This window comes from Microcebus murinus, chromosome 4 (genome assembly GCF_040939455.1).
Source record: "Microcebus murinus isolate Inina chromosome 4, M.murinus_Inina_mat1.0, whole genome shotgun sequence".
Lineage (NCBI taxonomy): Eukaryota > Metazoa > Chordata > Mammalia > Primates > Cheirogaleidae > Microcebus > Microcebus murinus.
Window position 1 is genome coordinate 48,244,518 of NC_134107.1, and position 22,581 is coordinate 48,267,098.

The 22,581-nt window shown below is 35.7% G+C and overlaps 1 protein-coding gene across 6 annotated transcripts in view; it reads right to left on the reverse strand.

The window, feature by feature from the left end:
- FAR1 (fatty acyl-CoA reductase 1) overlaps positions 1 to 22,581 on the reverse strand; it is a 65,584-nt gene that overhangs the window by 10,340 nt on the left and 32,663 nt on the right. For 3 of the 6 annotated variants that reach the window (XM_012780727.2, XM_020286558.2, XM_020286560.2), the window contains 7 exons: positions 16,616 to 16,795; positions 13,252 to 13,429; positions 12,276 to 12,320; positions 12,024 to 12,151; positions 10,207 to 10,274; positions 8,562 to 8,733; positions 1,281 to 1,410 (listed from right to left, as the gene is read on the reverse strand). In XM_012780727.2, the coding sequence (XP_012636181.1) occupies positions 1,281 to 1,410; positions 8,562 to 8,733; positions 10,207 to 10,274; positions 12,024 to 12,151; positions 12,276 to 12,320; positions 13,252 to 13,429; positions 16,616 to 16,795 (901 nt within the window). Of the gene's footprint in view, positions 1 to 1,280; positions 1,411 to 8,084; positions 8,257 to 8,561; positions 8,734 to 10,206; positions 10,275 to 12,023; positions 12,152 to 12,275; positions 12,321 to 13,251; positions 13,430 to 16,615; positions 16,796 to 22,581 lie in introns of all 6 variants that reach the window. The other 3 variants (XM_012780726.2, XM_012780729.2, XM_012780728.2) reach the window with 3 other exon arrangements.

The window sequence follows — 22,581 nt, forward strand, 5'->3', positions numbered from 1 at the left end:
ATAAAGAGAAAATTGAAAAGGAGCCAGGAATAACATATCATCTAGACAAGAAGGGCAAATTATTGACTTTTCAACAGCAACAACATAAGACAGAATATATAAAAAGAACACTATTTTTGTTGTTGTTGTTGAGACAGGGTCTCACTCTCTCACCCAGGCTGGAGTACAGTGGCATGACCAGAGCACACGGCAGCCTCAACTCCTGGGTTCAAATGATCCTCCTGCCTCAGCCTCCCAAGTAGCTGGGACTACAGGCACGTACCATTACTCTTGGCTAATTTTTCTTTTTTTGTACAGACAGGGTTTCCCTATGTTGCTCAGACTGGCCTCTAACTCCTGGCTTTAAGCAATCCTTCCACCTCAGCCTCCCAAAGTACTCACAGGTGTGAACCACTGCACCCAGCCTAAAAAGAACACTATTTTTAATGTGCTAAAATCATGTTCCAAAACCAAAGGTGAAATAAAGACATGTCAGACCATTAAAAGCTGAACACTATGAACAGACACCCTGCTAAACCATATTCTGGATATATTTCAGGCAGAAAGAAAATGATCATAAGGAGAAAATATGACAGCAAAGACAATGATACATATATAGTTAAATCTAAATAAAAACGTAGTAAAAAAATAATAATCTCTAATGATAGGGTTTAAATAGAGAACTAAAGTAATGTACAACCAAATAAGTTACTGAGAGTGGTAATCATAGCTAAAATATTTAAAGCTTCTAAATATTACATCACTAAGAAGGAGGCTATAGACATTGTTTAACTTTGTCTGTGTTACGCATACATGTTAAAATATCTAGGTAACTTCAAAAAGAACACTCACAAAGAGTTTAAGTTTCAAACTAGCAAAGGGTGAAACATGAATGACAAAAAAGAATTTATGAAAAACAATTTCTTAGAGGTTTTTCTCAAAACTCAAAGAAAACAAAATGAAGGAAAAACACCTAAACTTAAAGTTTTCTTTGGACCCTACATTGAGGAAAAAAGGAATCAACATTTCGATCACACTTTGAAAATACCTTTGCTACTCTGAAATTTTAAAGTATAGATTGTAAGATAATTTTATATCACCAATTATAATTGAAGCTTTAATGAGAGATTATAAATAGATCATATATATTAATATATAATATAACATAATAAATAATATATAAATAGATCAATGACTTTCTTACTACATAATGGTTGTAGAAAATATCTATTTCTTAGGTTGCTAATGGTTCTCTAATTAGTATGCTACTTATTTCCTAATATAAAACAGAAAATGCTTGCCTTTTTATCTTCAGGGTTTAACTGATTCATTAACATATTGACATTGTCAGTATTCCAAACCCAAGAATTACTTGTGAAATATTCAAGAAACACCATAGCTTTGTGAAGACGAGTTATTGTTTTCATCATCCTGTATTATAAGAAAAATTGACAGATTCATATTTTATATAGATTAGAAAAAATCCCATTACCACCCAGGGTGCCAGTTTCTCCCAATATAGACATCAACATTAAAATTATAATACATAATTCAATAAGTATAACACATCAGCAGGGAATAAGAATATTTCTGCATCTTGGAAGAATGTTTTATAAATCCAAAATTAAAAGCAAATTTTTTGGAAGCAGCAGCAAATGAACTTAATTCTGCCTAAACAGAGTTCCACTGATACATGGAATTAATTCTCAAAGGATATGCAATACTCTCAAAGTCATTTCTATATAAAATACTAAATAATAAATGGATTCAACTAATATTCCCTTGCTGTTTGTTCCTTAAAGTACATTGTAGTTCATAGCTGCATTTACTAAGATTTCCTGAGAATTCATAACATGCTATGTTATAATCCCAACTCTTCAGCATCACTGAAGCAAAGTGCATACAGAAATATTCGTTTGCCATTTAGTCAACTCTAACTTAAAAAACAAAAACTTTCTCTAACGCTGATTGAAACTATACTTGATCATCTGAATGTGCTGTGAAATCAATGACTCATGATGAAAACTTTCCAAAACAGATACTCATATTCCCATACCCCACCAATATCCATCCTTATAGAAATAAGGAAGTGTAGTACATTTTGTTTCTTTTTAAAAGAGTAAAGAGCTTAAATCTTTAAATTTGCCATTTTATATATCATGGCTTGCTGTAAGTCATTGATATCATAACACTAACCCAAGCAGTAACGTCTATAAAATAATAACTACCTAGGATAAGTAGGGAAAGGGAAGAAAGAACTTTTTGAAACAAAACACACACCCCAAACTCTCAACTTCTGAAAACAGAAATTCGTGGAGAAATACTTTAAAGAATTTCATTTATATTCCCACAATAAGGATTAGTATTATATGTAGTTTAGAAGCCCCCAAATTAGGGGCTTTAGAAATGGGGTACATAGAAGAAAATTAGAACATTAGAAATGGGGGAAAAATCAAAACCCTATTATTAGCTAAGCAATTCTGATAAACACATTCAATACATTTAGAAAGAAATTCTGAATCCAGAATATTGGAGAAAATGAAGCAGTACAGACTATGTAAAGAAAAACTATAGTTCATCCAATAAAGTAATTTCAAAATAAAACCTCCATTAAACACAAAAAGAATTATCAAGCATCAAAGGCTATTTCTAGACAGGAATAGTTCATACAGATAAAAAGCACTAGGGGGAAAAAAACATGCTGATTTTAGAAGAGACTAGGCAATTTTCCCCCTAAAAAACAAAAAACAATTTATAACAAAATCAATACACACTATTACAGCCAGTATAGTATACTTGAATCTCTCTAACACAAACACTTAACAAGGTTTTCAAACATATTTCTTATTAAAAAGCTTTTCTTCTTAACTCCTTTTTCACTGACAATTCTCACCTAATCTTATTTTCAGATTCATTCAAATAAGAAAATTATCCTAGAAAAATCCATCACTTGTTCAATCATTCAAAAAATAATTGGGGGGAGGCAGAAATTTGAAAGGCCATATATTTGTATGAAATTTATAGAATATTTAAAAAGCAACAAAAGTATTGGATTGAATACTATGCACGAATAAAAAGAAACACAAAACTTTACACCATTATTCCTTGGACAAACATGCCATAGAGCAGATGCTTGTGCCTACATTGCCACCCATGTTCTGAGTATTTTATTTATTGTTTATTATGGCAACCTTCAAAAACTAATCACTCACAGTCTTTTAGGGTAGGGCAAGATCTTAATGATGATCTAGTCCAGGGTTTCTCAACCTTGGCACTACAGATATTTTGGGTCAGATAATTCTTTGTTGTGGAGGGCTGTCTTGTGCACTCTAAGTTTTTGACAGCATGCTTGGTCTCTACCCACCAGATTCCAGTAGCACCTCCCCACCCAGTGTGGTAACTAAAAATACCTCCAAACATTGTCAGATGCCTCCAGTTGAAAATCACACAGATGAAAAATATCAGGTTCAGAAAAGGTAAGTTAGAGAGAATGCTTTTTTTTTTTTTCTTTTTTTTTAAGTCAACAGAATGTCATAGCATTTTAGATGCTTTTAACAGGGATAAAACGTCTAATATATATTAAGAGCTACAGTGAATAATTCATACTGCTTCTGCATGCAATTACATCATGCATCCTAGATCCCAATAACTATTAATCAACAATCTATATGATGTATATCTATCTGTGTTGTACTTTTTATAATTATGTCAAGATACACAGCAAGTCAGATTTTTATCTGACACTCAGAATAATGTAAATAAGTAAAATGAACACCATAAATGACATTACTGACATCAGTTTAATGTAGAATTAGGGATTGTATTGAGGCCAATATAAAGTGTAAAGCCCAGAACCTTGCTCAGTAAATACTGGAACTAAATAATATAAATTTTAAGACTCTGTAGATAACTTTTATAAAACTGTCTAAATAAAAACCCCTTATGTCCCTTGTTACTTTTAGATTATAAGCTCCTAGATGTCAAGGATTAGTCCTGCTTTGATATTTAGAAAGCCTTACACAGGAAAATCTCAGGTAATGTGCCCTATTTGAAATGGGGAAGATTTTAATTTCCACAGGTGCCTATGATATTATCTCCCATCCTACATACTCACCTATGTTACCCTATCTTCCCAACAATAGATGAAGGTGACTTATAGCCAACAGAATGGGGTGAAAGTGACACAGTGTGACTTCCAAGGCTAGGTCAGAAAAGGTGACAGAGGTTTCTGCCTTGCTCCTGTGCTACTCACACTTGGAGACTCAAGTCACCTTGTACGCTGTTCTGAGGCTGCCAGGAAACTCAAACTAGTCCATGTGGAGAGAACACATGGAGAGACTCTGAGACTATGTGAAGAGAAAAAGATGCCCAGCCACCTCTGCTGCTCTGTCCCCTTCCTCCCCTTGACACTCCCCTCCACAGTGTACCTGCTCTAGTCCCTGTCTGACTGCAGCTACTTGAAAGACCCTGAGCCAGAACCACCCAGCCAAGTCTTTTGAGAATTTCTAACGTACAAAAATAGTGACACACAAATAAAATGACTATTGTTTGAAGACACTAAATTTGAGGTGATCTGTTATGAAGCACAGATAACAGTAACAGATCTCAATAATGGGAGTGAGAAGCTACTGTAATAAAAACCTAAAACATGTGGTGTTGGCTCTAGGATCAGGTAGTAGACAAAATCTGTAAGGCCCTTGAGAGCATCATTAGTGAAACCTGAAAGGACCAGGAAAATAATATTACTGAAAGCCTTAAAATGGCTTTGAGGAAGCTGTTGGTGAGGGCTTGAAGGAAGGAAAATATTTTTGGAAGTGGTAACATGGAAGCTAGAAAGTGTACCTAATAAACTCAATGATCTAGCCACAATTTCCTGAAAGAGGACAAAGATGATCTTATGAAATGAACTATTTGTTTGAGTGGCATTTGGAAGAAATGTAAAATGACAGCCAGAAATTCCTTAAGAAATGGCTTCTGAGCTTAGATCAGATTCAGGTGGGGATGTTGTTAAGACCTTAGAAAGACCTAAAGCAGTGCCTCATAGAATCTTTCAGACAAAAGGCTCTCTCTCTGCAGATCTTAATGACATGTGACACAGAAACTCTTGTTTAAAAGGCAGAATCTAAGAGTTTAAGGATCTAAGACCTAAGGGTGTTGTCCCATAGAAACTTCACAGGGGACCCAAGATAGAGAAGGGCCTGTTTCAAAGATATATATGCATATAGCTTTGGTCTAATGGAGTAAATTCTTTTAAAACAGATACACTAGAAACAATTTCTAAAGAGACCGTGTCAGTTTACATGTAAAGGGACAAAGAGAATACAAAATAAAGAGAGGCTTCTGTATCAAGGGTCAGCAAACCAGGGCCTACACATCAAATCCAGCCCGCCACCTGTTTCTGTAAATAAAATTTCACTGGAACATAGTCATGTTCATTCATTTGCATATTATCTATGTCTGCTTTCATTCTTTTTTTTTTTTTTTTTTTTTTTTTTTTTTTTTGAGACAGAGTCTCGCTTTGTTGCCCAGGCTAGAGTGAGTGCCGTGGCGTCAGCCTAGCTCACAGCAACCTCACACTCCTGGGCTCAAGTGATCCTTCTGCCTCAGCCTCCCGGGTAGCTGGGACTACAGGCATGCACCACCATGCCCGGCCAATTTTTTTTTTTTTTATATATATATCAGTTGGCCAATTAATTTCTTTCTATTTATAGTAGAGACGGGGTCTCGCTCTTGCTCAGGCTGGTTTTGAACTCCTGACCTTGAGCAATCCGCCCGCCTCAGCCTCCCAAGAGCTAGGATTACAGGCGTGAGCCACCGCGCCCGGCTGCTTTCATTCTTTAACAGCAGAGTTGAGTAGCTGCACAAGAAATCATATGGCCTGCAAAGCCTAAAATGTTTACTACATGGCCCTAATTTACAAGATAAGTTTGCCAATCCCTGCCCTGGGCTCCTAACCTTTCATGGGTAGGACAGGATAAGAAGGCTACACAGCTGCACATAGAGTCCACTTTTTATGGAAAAAGCAGGATGACTCAGAGGGCAGAGCCAAGAGCCTCAGGGAACTTCTGGAGCGTAAGACTGAGCCCTAATCAGGAAATTATCAAGGCATACCTGACTGGAATTCAGAAGCAGGTTGGACCAGTGTTTGCTATATATGCCTCCCACTTTCTCTCTTTTTGAACAACATTGTCTAAAGCCATTATTTTATGCTTGTCGCACCATCTTATGATGGGAGTATGGGCAGCCAGTAACTTGTTCCTTTAGTTCACAGGTTTCCAAATTAATACTTGAGAAACTATACTTGAAGACCTATGCCTGCAAAACCATTCCTAAAGAGCCTCATCTACAACAGGACCAGAAATTTACATGACAAAACTCTGGCTTAGAACTGATGCCACAGTGACCTTGGGGGAAAGAAGCAACTGTATTTTCCATGTGAGAGGAATAGGAATTATTTTGGCCAGAAGGTTGACTGTAACAGATTGCACTTTTCAAAAATGGCTACAACAATACCTTTCATCTCACTTGTTCATTTATAACATGATATTGACCATTCTCTAAATCCCCTTTCCTTAAATCTGGGAGGATCTGTGACTCACTTATGACTAGAAAGAGGCGGCAAAAGTGATGCTGCATGACTTTCATATAGATGAACAAAAGGCAATGTAGCTTCCATCTCACTTGGTGATATACTTTTCCCTTGAAGCCTTCAGCTGCTATGTACTAAGCCTAATTCCTCTAAGACTACCAGTAGTCCTAGCAAAGAACCTATATGGAGAGATCTTGACATGATATGAAGAGACAGTGACGCCTGGCCCCTCTCTGCTCCACTGCCCCCCCACCTGTCTCTTTCTGTTCCGTTTGACCACAATCACATGAAAAACCACAAGCCAAAAATCTCCCAGCTGACTCCTTCCCAAATTCCTGATCCAGAGAGAAATAATAAACTGAAATAAGTACCAAAATGACTGTTGCTGTTTTAAGCCACTAAGTTTAAGATGGTTTGTTTTGCAGCAACATCTACTCTGTACCATTTAGTAAACTTGGCTATTTTTTTAAGTTTACTAAGCCCCCTTTCTCTGTATAAAACATTGCGATATATTTAAGCTGTTTTCCTTTTTTGACCCAGTTTTGACTCTTCTACCCTAAATTGTGACAAGTAGTGCATTTTGCAGATCTTGAAAAACCTGAAAATATTTCTTCTCCTGTTCTAGAGTTGTTCAATTCAACACCTCTCACATATTTCAGTCAATTGACTTATAGGGTTAGGAACATCATGGACAAGTGAATCCACAGAAAATCCCTGCAAGTAACTCAGATCCTGATACACTGTAACTGGCAGATACCTCACTTTTATTTTTGAGCAGTTGATGGAAGTTCTGGAATCAGCATCTTCTTTATACATTAATACTCAAATCCTGAACTCTCCAAAGACTCCACTGTAATGCCAATGTAGTTAAAAAGTAAATAAATATTTGTATAGTACATTTTGCTGTAACTGTGTGGTAAAGATAGAAGAACTTTAAGTTTTAGGGGTTTCAATGAAAAAAAAAGAAAGAGGAAAGGCTATGACAACTATAAGAAAATAGAAAGTTTTCCATTTGTTATTAATTTTTCTTAACTATGCCATTCCCAACCTGGAAAATTAGTCAAAAACCATAATAACCATATTATAAGCTGAATGGGCAGCTGAGATATTTCAAGTAGTTTTCTAGAAGCATCCTATATTTTTCATAAAAAAATATAAACTGCACCATCCATTGAAAGTAAAATATTTTACCCTTAATCCCCTATAAAAACTCATCCCTAGGTTTTTAAGAAGAGGAGAAGGGCTCAATTTCAGCTTATAATAACAATGACAACCTTGATGTAGGACATTTCCTATATTATGGGATTTTGGAGGCACAATGACCCAATAAAATGAGATCCAGTTAGTCTCCCCAAATATCTCCAATTACTAAGAAATGCCCTGGCATCCTGATTGTGATTGTGACTAATTAGGTTAGTAATTCTAAAGGTAAAGCTCATGCTAGAGACTTCTCGTCTCTCCAGCAAGCTTCCACCACCTTACCAATACATAGTGTATTTACTGCTATTCTTCTTACCACGGTTTCTGACCTGTCAACCTGAGTGCAAGATCGAGCAATAATGCAGGTACTGTATGTCTGACACCCTTCCAATAATGAAGCAATAGGTTGTTGGAATAAAACTTAATATTGGGGCGCCTGAATACTTGGTTTAAAGGATTCATCTTGAAGGAATGAGTTAGATAATATCCTGTAGGAAAAATAAGCGTCAAAGCATTTTGAATATTATTTGTTATTCAGAAAAATACCTAAAGTTAGACCTAGAATTCAATACATAACAGTAACTTATCATCCAAACGTCAGAACAAATTAGAATGACTTACAACACTACCTTTGCTTTTCTGACAAAGTCTTAAATTCAAGTCTTCTCATTCACAAAAGGCCATTAAGCCTTATCATAAGCATAAACAAATACAGAGTTAATATGCATTTTAGTGTAAGCATGGGTTGTTTAACAGTCAGAGGAACAGATAAGACAGAGCTAGTCACCATTACCTTGGGCTTCTTCCAGTCATCCTGAGGTAGATATCATACAGGAATGCTGGGGCCTTATGGCTTACAGCAATCCAGTAATGATATAAAAGGTGATTGGAGGTTAGATTTACATTGGGCCGTCTGAAGGCCTGTTCGAGAGGATTCCTCTTGAAAGTGGAAATTACATGGTATTCTGAGGAAGAAAAGTTGTGTAACAGCTTTGATAATAACCATGTAATGAAGTTTTGAAAAAAAATCATGTTTTTACAAAGCAAATATTTCACCAAAGATGTCAGAGTTCGTTCATTTAAAAAACAAACTTTTCTACTTTCTATAGTAGCTAAGAGAATATGGGTATTAGACTGCTGAACTCAAGTGGTTTTAAAACTGCCAGTATTTATGAATTTTAATTAGATGAATGAATTTTTGCTAAAATTCACTCTTGAAATCCTTTTAATGTTTTACCTATGTCAGTTTACAATGTCACTTTCTATATTTCACCTCTCACGATAGCTTCTTTCTTTCTGTTCCTCTTTCCAGATTCTTATTACTATACTTATTTTAAAAAGAAAAGGAAAATCATCATCCTTTGCTTAAGCTGCTCAAAGTAATACACATCAACAAGCTTAAAAGAACCCCAAATTAACTTCTGCTGTAATTTCTTTTGGTTATGCATTGTCAACACAATCAAAGCTAATATCATCTCTGTTAATACTTTAATGGAAAAATATATTGAGATATTCACTAAAAATAATGTCCAACCTGAGCTTTCAATAAACTTTACAAAATAATAAAAAGATTACAAAAAAGCTAACTCATTTAAAGTGTTTAAATATCCTTTAAAAATATTACTTAAAATAATTATCATAAAATTAAAATCACCCTAGATTTTATTTTTTTCTTATATATTCTAACGGTCAATCTTTAAATTGATATAAAAATGCCACAGAAAAACTGTAGGACAAATGTCATTAAAAAATACTTTAAAATCAAAATTGTTTTGTGAAAGTAACAAAAATTATTCAATTAGAGGTAAAATAAAGATCTATCACACTAAATCAATACCATAAATATATTTTCTTTAAATTTGAAATCATCAACAATTTAAAAATTATTCAGTTTCAATGGGTTTTAAATTTTATTTCTATTTTAGAACCAAGAACATATACACACTATCTGCTGTGAGTCTGTGAATTTAAATAGATTTATAAAGGTTAACAGAAAATATTCTGGCAAACTGTATTCTATTTCCTAATTCCTTAATTTCTTACTCTGGGGACCACACAGTATACCAACTCTTGTAGCCAGAAACGATATTGCCTATGGACAGGCAACATCAGGGCTGAGGTGCTCTTCAGGGAGGAAAAAAGCACTATTCCTATGTTGCAGGCATCTGAGGGCTGCTGCAGATGGCAGCAGAAAAGTGCAAGGGTCAGAGAAGAATAGGGTGAGTGGGAATATACAGCATATTTTTAAATTTGTGAAACATCACAAAGGACCACAAGGCAGTATTGGTAGATATTACTTCTAAGATGCCAATTAAAATAAGAACAAATTGGTAATTCAGTGATCTTAATGTCTCATGGGTAGTCTAACATTAAAACCTCAGTGAACGTAGGTTCTTTAAGATTTATTCAAACATTCAAAAACACAGGTAAAATCGTACCAACTTCACCCCAGTGGAAAGGATTAGTGCTGCCTGTTGTACAATTATACACCATGATGTTTCTTGGTCTGTAAAGACAAAGATGAAAACAATGAAACATAAAAAGAGACCAAACTTAACCAATCTAAATCTTACATAATATACAAGTAGGAAGACATGAGGATGATGGATATATTTCCTATACTGATTATTTTTTTTAATTATCCTTAAAGGACTACTTTTTATATTAATGACTATTTACAACTACCCTTTCTCCCCCCATACCAAAAAAACATTATTTATAAAAAAATACAGGCTGGGCGTGGTGGCTCACGCCCGTAATCCTAGCACTCTGGGAGGCCGAGGCAGGCGGATAACTCGAGGTCCGGAGTTCGAAACCAGCCTGAGCAAAAGCGAGACTCTGTCTCTACTATAAATAGAAAGAAATTAGCCAACTAATATATAGAGAAAAAATTAGACGGGCATGGTGGCACGTGCCTGTAGTCCCAGCTACTCAGGAGGCTGAGGCAGAAGGATCGCTTGAGCCCAGGAATCTGAGGTTGCTATGAGCTAGGCTGACACCACGGCATTCACTCCAGCCTGGGCAACAAAGCGAGACTATGTCTCAAAAAAAAAAAAAAAAACAACCAGATTTGTTTTTCTATCTTTTTTTTTTTTTTGAGACAGAGTCTCACTCTGTTGCCCAGCCTAGAGTGCCATGGTGTCAGCCTAGCTCATAGCAACCTCAGACTCCTGGGCTCAAGCGATCCTCCTGCCTCAGCCTCCCCAGTACCTGGGACTATAGGCACATGCACCATGTCTGGCTAATTTTTTCTATATATATTTTTAGTTGGCCAATTAATTTCTTTCTATTTTTAGTAGAGACGGGGTCTCGCTCTTGCTCAGGCTGGTTTTGAACTCCTGACCTCGAGCAATCCTCCCGCCTCGGCCTCCCAGAGTACTAGGATTACAGGCGTGAGCCACCGCACCTGGCCGGGGGTATTTTACTAGTTAGAAAAAAAAGTTATTGGGAAGCTTAAAGTTTAAGTGTTAGCTATAAATGCTACTATTACCTTTTAAAATAAGGATGCTTGTGGGTTGATTAAAGCTGCTCTAGTGTGCCACGTTTAATATATGTAAACCATGCTCTGAATTTCAGCTCTTTATATATGCTGAGTTTATACCAAGTTTTACTTTGAATTAAAAATCATCCTTGCGGCCGGGCGCTGTGGCTCACGCCTGTAATCCTAGCTCTTGGGAGGCCGAGGCGGGCGGATTGCTCAAGGTCAGGAGTTCAAAACCAGCCTGAGCAAGAGCGAGACCCCGTCTCTACTATAAATAGAAAGAAATTAATTGGCCAACTGATATATATATAAAAAATTAGCCGGGCATGGTGGCGCATGCCTGTAGTCCCAGCTACCCGGGAGGCTGAGGCAGAAGGATCACTCGAGCCCAGGAGTTTGAGGTTGCTGTGAGCTAGGCTGACGCCATGGCACTCACTCTAGCCTGGACAACAAAGCGAGACTCTGTCTCAAAAAAAAAAAAAAAAAAAAAAAAAATCATCCTTGGAGAGGGCTCCTTAAAAATTTTTTTTCATTTTTAATCCCTACTGAATTTGTCTATCTGTAGGTAGTACATGAGATTTAACATTAATTCTTCCTTACTACTGATGGGACTGCTTGCTATTTATCTATGACATAATAACTCTTGCAGTTCGCAGGGATACTGCCTATGTATTGGTATAGCAATATCAGGACTGAGGGAGTAATTAACAACATTAGTCAGTAGCTCTGTTTTCCCTTCTCAGTTACTATATATTTAACAAGCGACATCGTCACCTCATATACCTATTAACTCCGGAATACCAGGCTGCCGCAAGACTCGTGTTGACAACTACATCTACAGGAACAAGATCTGCAAGGGCATTGTTGGAGGCACGCATTGTTCGAAGAATTCCTTTCCCTGCCTTTGTTGAAATTAAAAACAACACCTTAAGATATATAAGCCATAGTGTATATTTATTTATATATAAAGATATACAGAAAACAGAAAAATGTATATAGATTAAAGAAATCAAAAGGTTTACTTACCGCAATAAAGAGACCACTTGGTCCATTAAAGTTATCAATCCATCCCTAATACAAAAAATTAAAAGGGGGGGAAGCTTAGAAAGATTATGAAACTAGAGATTTATGATTTGAAATCTACAACCCCAAATATATACTTGGTAGCTTTCTCCTAAAAGCTAAAACATAAACTAGATTCAGGCCCGAATATTTCTACCAGTACCAAATAGAAGCAGTCTTCCTCTGGGATCATAAATGATTGAACAAAAACATTTTCAAGGGGTTACCTACTCTTCTATTAATTATCTGCAAAAAAGAGTATTATAAAAAGGAATTTATACTGGCAAATATTTTTGTTAAATTAAGCCCATGTTTAATTTTATGCTATTTACCAATGCAGCACTCGTTATTGGGAAAAACAGTAAATCCTCTTCAAAATTACTGAATAGAGGAAAATAGAATAATTGTCAATGCAATAAAAAAGACACTATCATTTACTAGGTTTTTCCTAAATCATTTTACCCATTGGTTTATATTTCTGCTTTTCTCTCATTCCAGGGAATTCATAAACACCATATAACCCTATTTGTTTGCCTTTTTTTTTTTTTAACAGCAAGTTATTACAGAAATCTCTTATACCTTTCCTAGCTTTGTGATATGTACAGGGAGGGGTCTACCTCTTGGAAGGCCTGCCTCTTTTTGGTACTAAAAAGCACATAAAATCATGGTCTCTTGTGACTCAAGACAATGCCATAGCTTTTGATTTAATTTTCAGTTAGAATTTTTAAAATGCTAACCTGCATTTCTATACACCCAGCATCACATTAGAAATAAAAGTACCAATAAAACTATTTCTTCCTATGAACGGAGAACAGCTATGCCATGGTTAAGCCATGTTCAGCAAATAATACCTGCTATTAAATAACTGCCAACTGTTTTTATACAGTTATGATTTAAGATTCTCAATTTCAACTATTTATAAAGATTTCTAGTAACTTACTGGAAAAGGTTCTTTCCAACTGGCACCAACAATTGATGGCCTTACAATTGCCACATTTAGCTTTGCTCCTTCTTGTTGTACAACGTATTCTGCCAATGCTTTTGTGTATATGTATGTATTAGGTCTGTCTCCTATCAATTTTGGCGTGATATCATTTACTAAGCCATCATCCATCCACCTGATAAATAGAAAAATTGCATATAAAATTATTTCCACTCTGACTCTGGGGGGGAGGGGGGTGGGAGGGGAAGAGGCAATACACGTAACCTAAACATTTATACCCCCATAATATGCTGAAATGAAAAAAAAAAATTCCAAGATTTTTTTTTTTTGAGACAGAGTCTCACTTTGTTGCCTAGGCTAAAGTGAGTGCCATGACATCAGCCTGGCTCACAGCAACCTCAAACTCCTGGCCTCAAACGATCCTTCTGCCTCAGCCTCCTGAGTAGCTAGGACTACAGGCATGCGCCACCATGCCCGGCTAATTTTTTCTACATATATTAGTTGGCCAATTAATTTCTTTCTATTTATAGTAGAGACAGGGTCTCACTCTTGCTCAGGCTGGCTTCGAACTCCTGAGCTCAAATGATCCGCCCACCTCGGCCTCCTAGAAAGCTAGGATTACAGGCGTGAGCCACTGCGCCCAGCCAAAATTCCAGAGTTTTAACGTAAAATGAAAACCACTTAACTTTGCATATTCAAATATATCTGTTGCTCTCAAATGATTTAACAGTTTTTACTAAAATGCAAGTTAGTCTTGTTTTCATTAAACATCAACTATGGGCCACAATCCCTTATCTGCAATTTCTATACCCAAAAAGGTCAGAAAACCGAGAGTTCTTTCATAAATCATCTGGCACATAACAAAACCTAATTTGAAGTAATTTATGGTCTTTTTTTTTAAATACCACTGAAGTTTACATATTCATATACTTCATGTGTTTGTTCAGAGATGCTTACCCCACAATAAGTTGGAGTTTTTTCACACTGCACAGTACATAAATTATTTTTCCATTCTAAAGTCCAAATAAATTTCAAAACATATCTGGCCCCAAAAGTTTCAGATTAGAAACTGTAGATCTGTATATAACCACCTTACATGTTAATTATATACATTTGCAATTGATATAAAAGGTCTAATAACCTAAATATTTAAAGCGAAGCACTGCAAATTGTATGCTCTACTAATGATTAACAAATACTAAGATAAACAATAAAAATAAATTGAGCCATGTTATAAAAATTCAATTAGCAACCTACTATAAAGTTACAAAATTCCTCCAAAACTCTGTTTCTCTAAAGAAATGGTTTAATCTTATCATCTGTAAAAGCAGGATCATATACTAGGTGTTGTCTATGGTCTTTCCTCATCTAAATTTCAGATTCTGATGTTACATACTTGTTTTCAGATACTTTTTCCTTCTTGTCTATAATGCTAGGCATACAAGCAGACTCAGATTCAGTATATTGCCACACTCTAATGATATCCATACTAACTCATACAGAAACATAAAATGGAGATTATCAAGATAAATTTCCATCTGTGTATAGGGAAGTTCTTTTTGTACATGGAAGGACAAGAACATTAATTAAATTGAAGGGAGACTGCTACCAAACTTAGGAAAAATTCCACAGTGCAAATGAGTTTTGAAAGATGGAAGGGATAGCTGATACATGAGGGGCAAAAAACTTGCCTAAACTGAAGACAGACTTTAGCCAATAAGCCTTATCAGTAGAGTGAGTTTACAGAGCAAATCCATGAGTTACCCTAAAGCTATCTACTTGCTAGATTACTCTGTAAGCAAGAAAAGGAGATACAGCAATAGGTTACAAGCTCTTTCTCAGTTCCCTAGATGTTTGTATATACCAATGTTAATGAGAAAAAAAGTACACTACTTCATTAACTTCCACACTCAACTTTTCCCAGAAATACTAAACACTTCTACTGACCTGCAAGAAAATGAAGTAGATTTGTGGATCATACAAGAAACTGAGTCATAACACTGAAATCAGGGAATTACCATCAGGGAATTTCCTGATTAGCAGGAAAGCCTTAAAGAGAGGACTGCAGGCCGGGCACGGTGGCTCACATCTGTAATCCTAGCACTCTGGAAGGCCTAGGCAGGCGATTGCTCGAGGTCAGGAGTTTGAAACCAGCCCGAGCAAGAGCGAGACCCCGTCTCTACTATAAATACAAAGAAATGAATAGGCCAACTAATATATATATAGAAAAAATTAGCCGGGCATGGTGGCACATGCCTGTAGTTCCAGCTGCTCGGGAGGTTGAGGCAGCAGGATTGCTTGAGCCCAGGAGTTTGAGGTTGCTGTGAGCTAGGCTGACGCCAAGGTACTCACTCTAGCGTGGGCAACAAAGCGAGACTGTCTCAAAAAAAAAAAAAAAAAAAAAAAAAAAGAAAGGACTGCATACTCATTTTAAGAGAAACTAAGTAGATGATAACTAAAGAGTCAAAAGTAGACAGAATCTCTGGTAAGAAAGGAGACTTAAGGGAGACAGAGAAGAATAAAGGATAAAGGAGGAAATGGCCCAAAGATATTACATGAGGATTAACAAATATATGAAGATATGGTAGATACTGGAATGTTTCTATAATTATAGTCTATGAAAGAAAAAAGACCCCTCTTTTTCTTTTCTTTTTTCTTTTTGCTATGATTCTTATTTCTTGGATGAGAAAGTAGAGGCTAAAGCAAATGAGAACTGGGCCATGGTATACATACACTTCACTCAATCCCCATCCAATAATACCCATAAATATTTATCATGTAATTATTGCCGACAGGATCCCAGGCCTCAGAAAGATTACAAACAATAACACTGAGAGTATGAATAATACTCTAATGACTACTCTGATTCCCTAATAAGTAAAGGCCCCTATATAGATATACTCTATTGAGCAAGGGGGGAGAGTAATTCTGTAATAAATTAGAACCTTGCTGTTAAACAAGCAGTCATTGTCTCCACAGGTACTGGCTATTAGCATTGATTCTCTGAAAAACAGAGCTCCTAATATGATGGGTAAGTTGTTCTGAGGCCTTCCTCCAACCATCACCATTACACTTGGTCAAAAGTGAAAACCTCCCACTGACTTCACTAATTAGGTAAAAATCAATACAATATAAAAAGAATACAGCAGATATGCAATAATTTGTTAAAGAAAGGAAGAGATAAAGGTATGCATTTGTGGATATATGTGGAGAGAAGAAGACAGGAGAGGGCTGAAGTGAGGAGAGTAGGAGGAGGAGAGAGGAAGAGGGGAGAAAGGGAGGGAGAGAAAGATAAATAGTTAAACTTGGATCCAAAGTTTAGGGATCAAAGCAAATATACATAAATTTCAAACAAACATACTCTAAAGAATCAATCAGCTTCTTGGGATCCACAGGTGGTGGATAGACTACTTCATCAATATGCTTTCGATTGCAGTAGGCATATGCTGTTGATACATGCATGAACACTTCCAGATTCTTCATTTGCTGTGCAAGGAGAATAAGCTGTCGTGTAGCAATCACATTTAACTGAACAGCATCTCTATTAAAAAAGAAAAGTGACAATAAAAAATTTAGAAGCTGTTATTTATTTGACCTGTTTAAAAAAAAATCTTATTTTCATTAGAGAGGTATAGACAGAGACAGAAATTTTTTGTTTCTTTATAACTTATCCTTTAGCTCTAATTTTGTATATTTTATATATCAGCATGAAGTATCTCTATCAGCCATGTTTAAAAAGAAATTTTCTGTTTATAAAATATACTTCATAGCATCTATAAATAAAAGTACAAATTAAAAAATTATAATTACCCAGAAATAAACAGATAACTTCAGTCTTTAGCTTTTATGCAAACATTGTGAACTCATGCTAGATTGCCTTTGCATCTTGGTTTTTCTTTCTTTCTTTCTTCTTTTTATTTTTTTAGAAACAGAGTCTCACTCTATTGCTTAGGCTGGAGTGCATTTGTGGGATCATAGCCCACTGTAGCCTCAAACTCCTGGGCTCAAGAGACCCTCCCACCTCAGCCTCCCTAGTGCCTGGAACTAAAGGCATATGCCACCATACCCAGCTTGCATCTTGAGTTTTATAAATATAATCTTTCATGATATAGAGAGCCCACAAGAAGAAAAAAACAGAATGGTTAAGTAATTTTAAAATGCTATGGTAGAGTCACCAATAAAGGTGATACAGCCAAAGAAACCTCATTGACATTAAACTATATCAACATATAATCAAGTAAGAATATGTTTCCTTCTTTGTAGCAATTAATCCAAACATCCTTTTAAGACTTCCTCACAAAATTCAAAGGGATATTATAATAAAATTTGTACATTTGTTATAAGAGGCACAGGCAAGACCCCAAAATGATCTATATATTCCCTTCTTGGAATTTATTTGAAGAAATTCTACAAAAACAAAACTACATATGCAGAAAAGTATCACTGAAGCATCATCTAATAATATTAATAACAAAGGCCAAGAAAGTTCAAATATTCACTATAGTGGAATAGTTTAATAAAGCAGGTATTTTATCACAATGAAAGAATATGGCCAATAAAATAATCATATGAAAACTATAAAACATGAAAAACTCTGTATGAATACAAAAAAAATGCATACATTATATGATGTGAAGCAAGATTAAAAACAAGGCTCTAGATTCAGACCTAATTCTGGCTTGGCCTATCAGCTAGAATATAAAGTTATTGAAGCACTCAGGCCTGTTTCCTTACCCATAAATGAGAGCAACAAAGGAATCTACTTACTAAAACTTGTATAAAATTAAATGAAATAAATAGCTTGCAAGTATTTAGCATAATTCCTAACACAGTCCCGAAACAGGTCAATAAATATTACTTAAAGTAATGAGATGTGAGTAGTTTTTACTTTCTATTAAACTCGTGTTTATAGCTTGTTTGTTACTTTTTATTTATTTTTCTTGAGACAGAGTCTCACTTTGTTGCCCAGGCTAAAGTGAGTGCCATGATGTCAGCCTAGTTCACAGCAACCTCAAACTCCTGGGCTCAAGCAATCCTACTGCCTCAGCCTCCTGAGTAGCTGGGACTACAGGCATGTGCCACCATGCCCAGCTAATTTTTTTCTATATATATTTTAGTTGGCCACCTTTTTATTTATAGTAGAGACGGGGTCTTGCTCTTGCTCAGGCTGGTCTCGACCTCCTGACTTTGAGCAATCCGCCCGCCTTGGCCTCCCAGAGTGCTAGGATTACAGGTGTGAGCCACTGTGCCTGGCCAGCTTGTTACTTTTTAAAAAAACAGTTGACCAAGAGATCTACTGTACAACACAGCAACTACAATTAATAACAATGTATTACATAGTCGAAAATTGCTAAGAGAGTTCAGGTGTTCTCACTACAAAACATGATATGTATGTGTGGTAATACATATACATATGTTAATTTGCTCAATTTAGCAATTTCATAATGTATACATATTTCAAAACATGTTGTACATGATAAATATAAACAATTATTTGTCAATTAAAAAATAAAAAAGGGAAAAAGGTTGAAATATTCAATACCAGTGACAAAAATAGCAAAGAAATATACTGTTGGTGACACCATAAATTGATACAACTGATCTGAAAGAAACTAGAACAAAGTATCAGAAATTATAGAAATGATACAATTATTAATCTAGTTTACTGAAATTAACTCGGAGGAAAAACTTGTTCTAATCCTAATTTTTCAAACAAAAAGAATTTAAAGTTCCCTAAAGTTTGTTATTCTAAGTTTACATAAATTGTAGCTTATCAATGATGGAATGATGGCATATCATGATGAAATATCATCAAATCCCTAAAATCATAACTGAAAAAAATCTGAAATGTGGAAATTGTTTCTATATTAAATTTTAAACATAAAATTAGAAAGTCTATGTTCACGATTATGTAAAGCAACGCAGACAAAGAAATTTTTTTAAGAAATGAAAGCAGTTTTGAGCACTTTCCAAAATTCTTGTATTTTCAATATTTAAGATAAAAAAAAATCCAACTACTGTTTTAAAAGGTCAGGATGTGTCAAAGATAGAATCCAGTCCACTTGATGGTGAAACAGTGCTTTGATGTCTATCACATTTGCAAAACAATGGGGATATGGAGGGTACTATTTAGACAAGGTATACAAAGAATATTCTGTTACAGGTTCCCGAGGACAGGACAACAAGTTCTGGGTCACCAGAAACAAGGTATAATTCCATGAGAGAAAAAAACTGTGCCTCATTTTTTCTTTTAATTTAATAGTATCTGAAACTATGAAAACATACTAGGGGGAAACTTTTTTTAATGACATAATTGGGTTGGTCTTGGTCTTATAAAAATATAGGTACAATCTTTTTTTTCTTCCTTATCTCAATTGAGGGAGAAAATCTGTTGAAGTGGAAATCCAGCAAGAAAGACATCTCACAGAGAGGACACTGTCCACTAGACTATAAGGGAATGTGCTATTTTCTTTTTCATTTGCAAAACAATAGCGGTAGGGAGAGTAATGTTTTGGGAAAAGTACACAAAGGATATTCTGTTACACATTACTCAGGATGGTGACAGAGTTTCTGGGTCACTGAAAATAGGGAATTACTTGAGAAAAACACTTTTGTGCCCTGCCTCCCCACTCCCCACCCCATCTGTATCTAACAGCCCAAACCTGAAGCCATTTTGTACCCACATAAGTGACTCTTAGTGTCTCTGTCAGGTTTTACTACAATCCAATTTCTATTTGGATTAAACTTTTAGGCTGAGACCCTGACTTGTTAGATCACAAAAGCATTTAGTGCTAAACAAAAATAATGGTCTAATTATGTTTTGGTTAAATGGAGTCATAAATGCATCTTAAATAAGATAGGCTTTTGGGAGAGGAGTGCAAATGAGCAAATCTTTGTAATTGTGGCCCTTCACTAATGTAAACATAGAAACCACTTCCACAGAAGGGAAGGAAGGAAGGGAGAAAGGGAAAGAGGGAGGGAAGGGAAGAAGGAAAGAAGGCAAGCAAGCAACCTCGCTCAACTACTTAAAATGCCAATAAATATTTTGTTCATCTGTCTTCTTACAAACACCTGGGTTCTTCAAAATCTACGTTGATAATACTTCTAAAGATTTTAAATCAGAGCTCTCATACTTGGCATAACATACACCTTGGAGTTTATTAAAAATGTAGGCTCCTGGACCTAATCCTCAGACACTCTTAATGTCTGAATGAGGCCTCGGAAACTACATTTTAAATAAGTTCCACAAGCCATTTTGACACAAGTCTCTTATACACTCTCCTCACCCCTGAGAAAATACTACCTAGATAAGATCTCATCACTATTATGGCCACATTTTTCAACCTCAATGAAAATATAGACAGATATTTGGGAACAAATGAATCAATCTTAGGGTAGGGGACTCAGGCACCTGTAATTTCAAAAATGTCTCCAAAGCTGATTCTGAGCGCACTGGTTCTCAAAGTGCACTACAAGGTTCAACAGTGACTAAATCACACCCAAGGCTCTTGCTAAACAAGAATTCTGGGGTATTATTCCAAAACTAGAGGGTCAGAATTTGGCAAGTATAGTCCAGGAATCTGCATTTTTAACACATATTCCAGTAATTCTTAAGATTCATGATACATTCTTAATGTTTGAGAATCAGTGCCCAAGAAACTCAATAGTGTCTTAATCTTTTCTAATCATTAATCTTTATTTCCATTCCTTTCTTGAAAGACTTTCATTTTCATACCTTATCACCCAGAATTGCCCCACTTCTACATTCTTATACTATGAGTTTTCCCCAAGCTGTATCATCTGTCCATCCATTCTCCCCTTAAGCCTGCTTTCTGTCCTCACTTGGTCTTTAGTTTCTTGGTGGTTCTTTACTCTCAACTCCATTGGCCCTATCCTACATTCATGCCCCTGGCTGACACCTTCCCTTAACACCAAATCCCATGATCAACCATTTGAGTAACTCGCTTCATTACCCTCATTTCTCCCCTCACCTTTTGTCAGTATTTATTTAAAATTCCTAAATTTGATATCCTTTCTTTCCCATCTTGAGATTTAGGAACTACTGTATCTGAAAATAAATGAGATCTACTCCTTCTAAACTCTCAGAACACTTAATGTATGCTTCTTAATAACTCCTTATTTTCTGTCCTACATTATGGTTCTTTACGCATATCCTATCTACTCTATTAGACTATGTGGATTTCGTAAATAGGAGCATCCATTAAAATTGCTTCACAGAAATAATAATTTCAATGCAATGACTAGGGCTAGGTCAGTAAACATACATGGCCTTGACAAAGACAGAGAAGAATATAGTATGTACCCCTTCTGCTATGCTATTGCTAGTACAATAAAGGATAATAAAAAAAAGATGTCCTTTTCATTAATGGTAGACTTGCTTTTCCTAAGGAGAAACAAAGAGAGATACAGTTACTGAAAATAATGTACTTTCATCTTCCTTGTAAAGCTTACTTTGATGAGTTTCACCTTAATTAACATTGCCTGTTCACAAATCAATTTCCCCTTTAAAATTATCTAATTTCCTCCTTTAAGGCAATAAGGATGATAGATACCACAATTAGCCAGTATCTATATCCATTTTCTTCTTGAAAGCACGCTATGCTTCATAAGGCTGTGTGAACCCTATGTTTGGTTATGAGGAAAATAATAAAAGCCAGAACTACAAGGAAAAAATATCTGTTAGACTGACCATTTCATACTAATGAATTTCAGGGAAAATAAAGCCTTAACTAAAAATTGGAGACCACATTCACAATCTTGGAAATATTAGTTAAAAATGAATAGTTAAACCTATATGCAAAAATATATACATGCAAGGAAAATTTTAAATGTAAAAAAAAAAAGAAATTTTGTTAGTTGATGAGGGTTACCAGTTCCTTAGGGATTCATGTGTTGGCTGAGCATGGTGGCTCATGCTTGTAAATCCTAGCACTTTGGGAAACCGAGGCTAGAGGATTGCTTGAGCTCAGGAGTTTGAGACCAGCCTAAACAAGAGTAAGACCCCGTCTCTACTAAAAATATAAAGAAATTAATTGGCCAACTAAAAATATATAGAAAAAATTAGCCAGGCATGGTGGTGTGGTGGTGCACGCCTGTAGTCCCAGCTACTCAGGAGGCTGAGGCAGCAGGATTGCTTGAGCCCAGGAGTCTGAGGTTGCTGTGAGCTAGGCTGACACCACAGCACTCTAGCCCAGGCAACAGAGTGAGACTCTATCTCAAAAAAAAAAAAAAAAGAGAGATTCATGTGTTGCTTTTAAAAATAATTGTTAAGAGTTATTTGTGTACATCTTTATTTGAAGATTAATT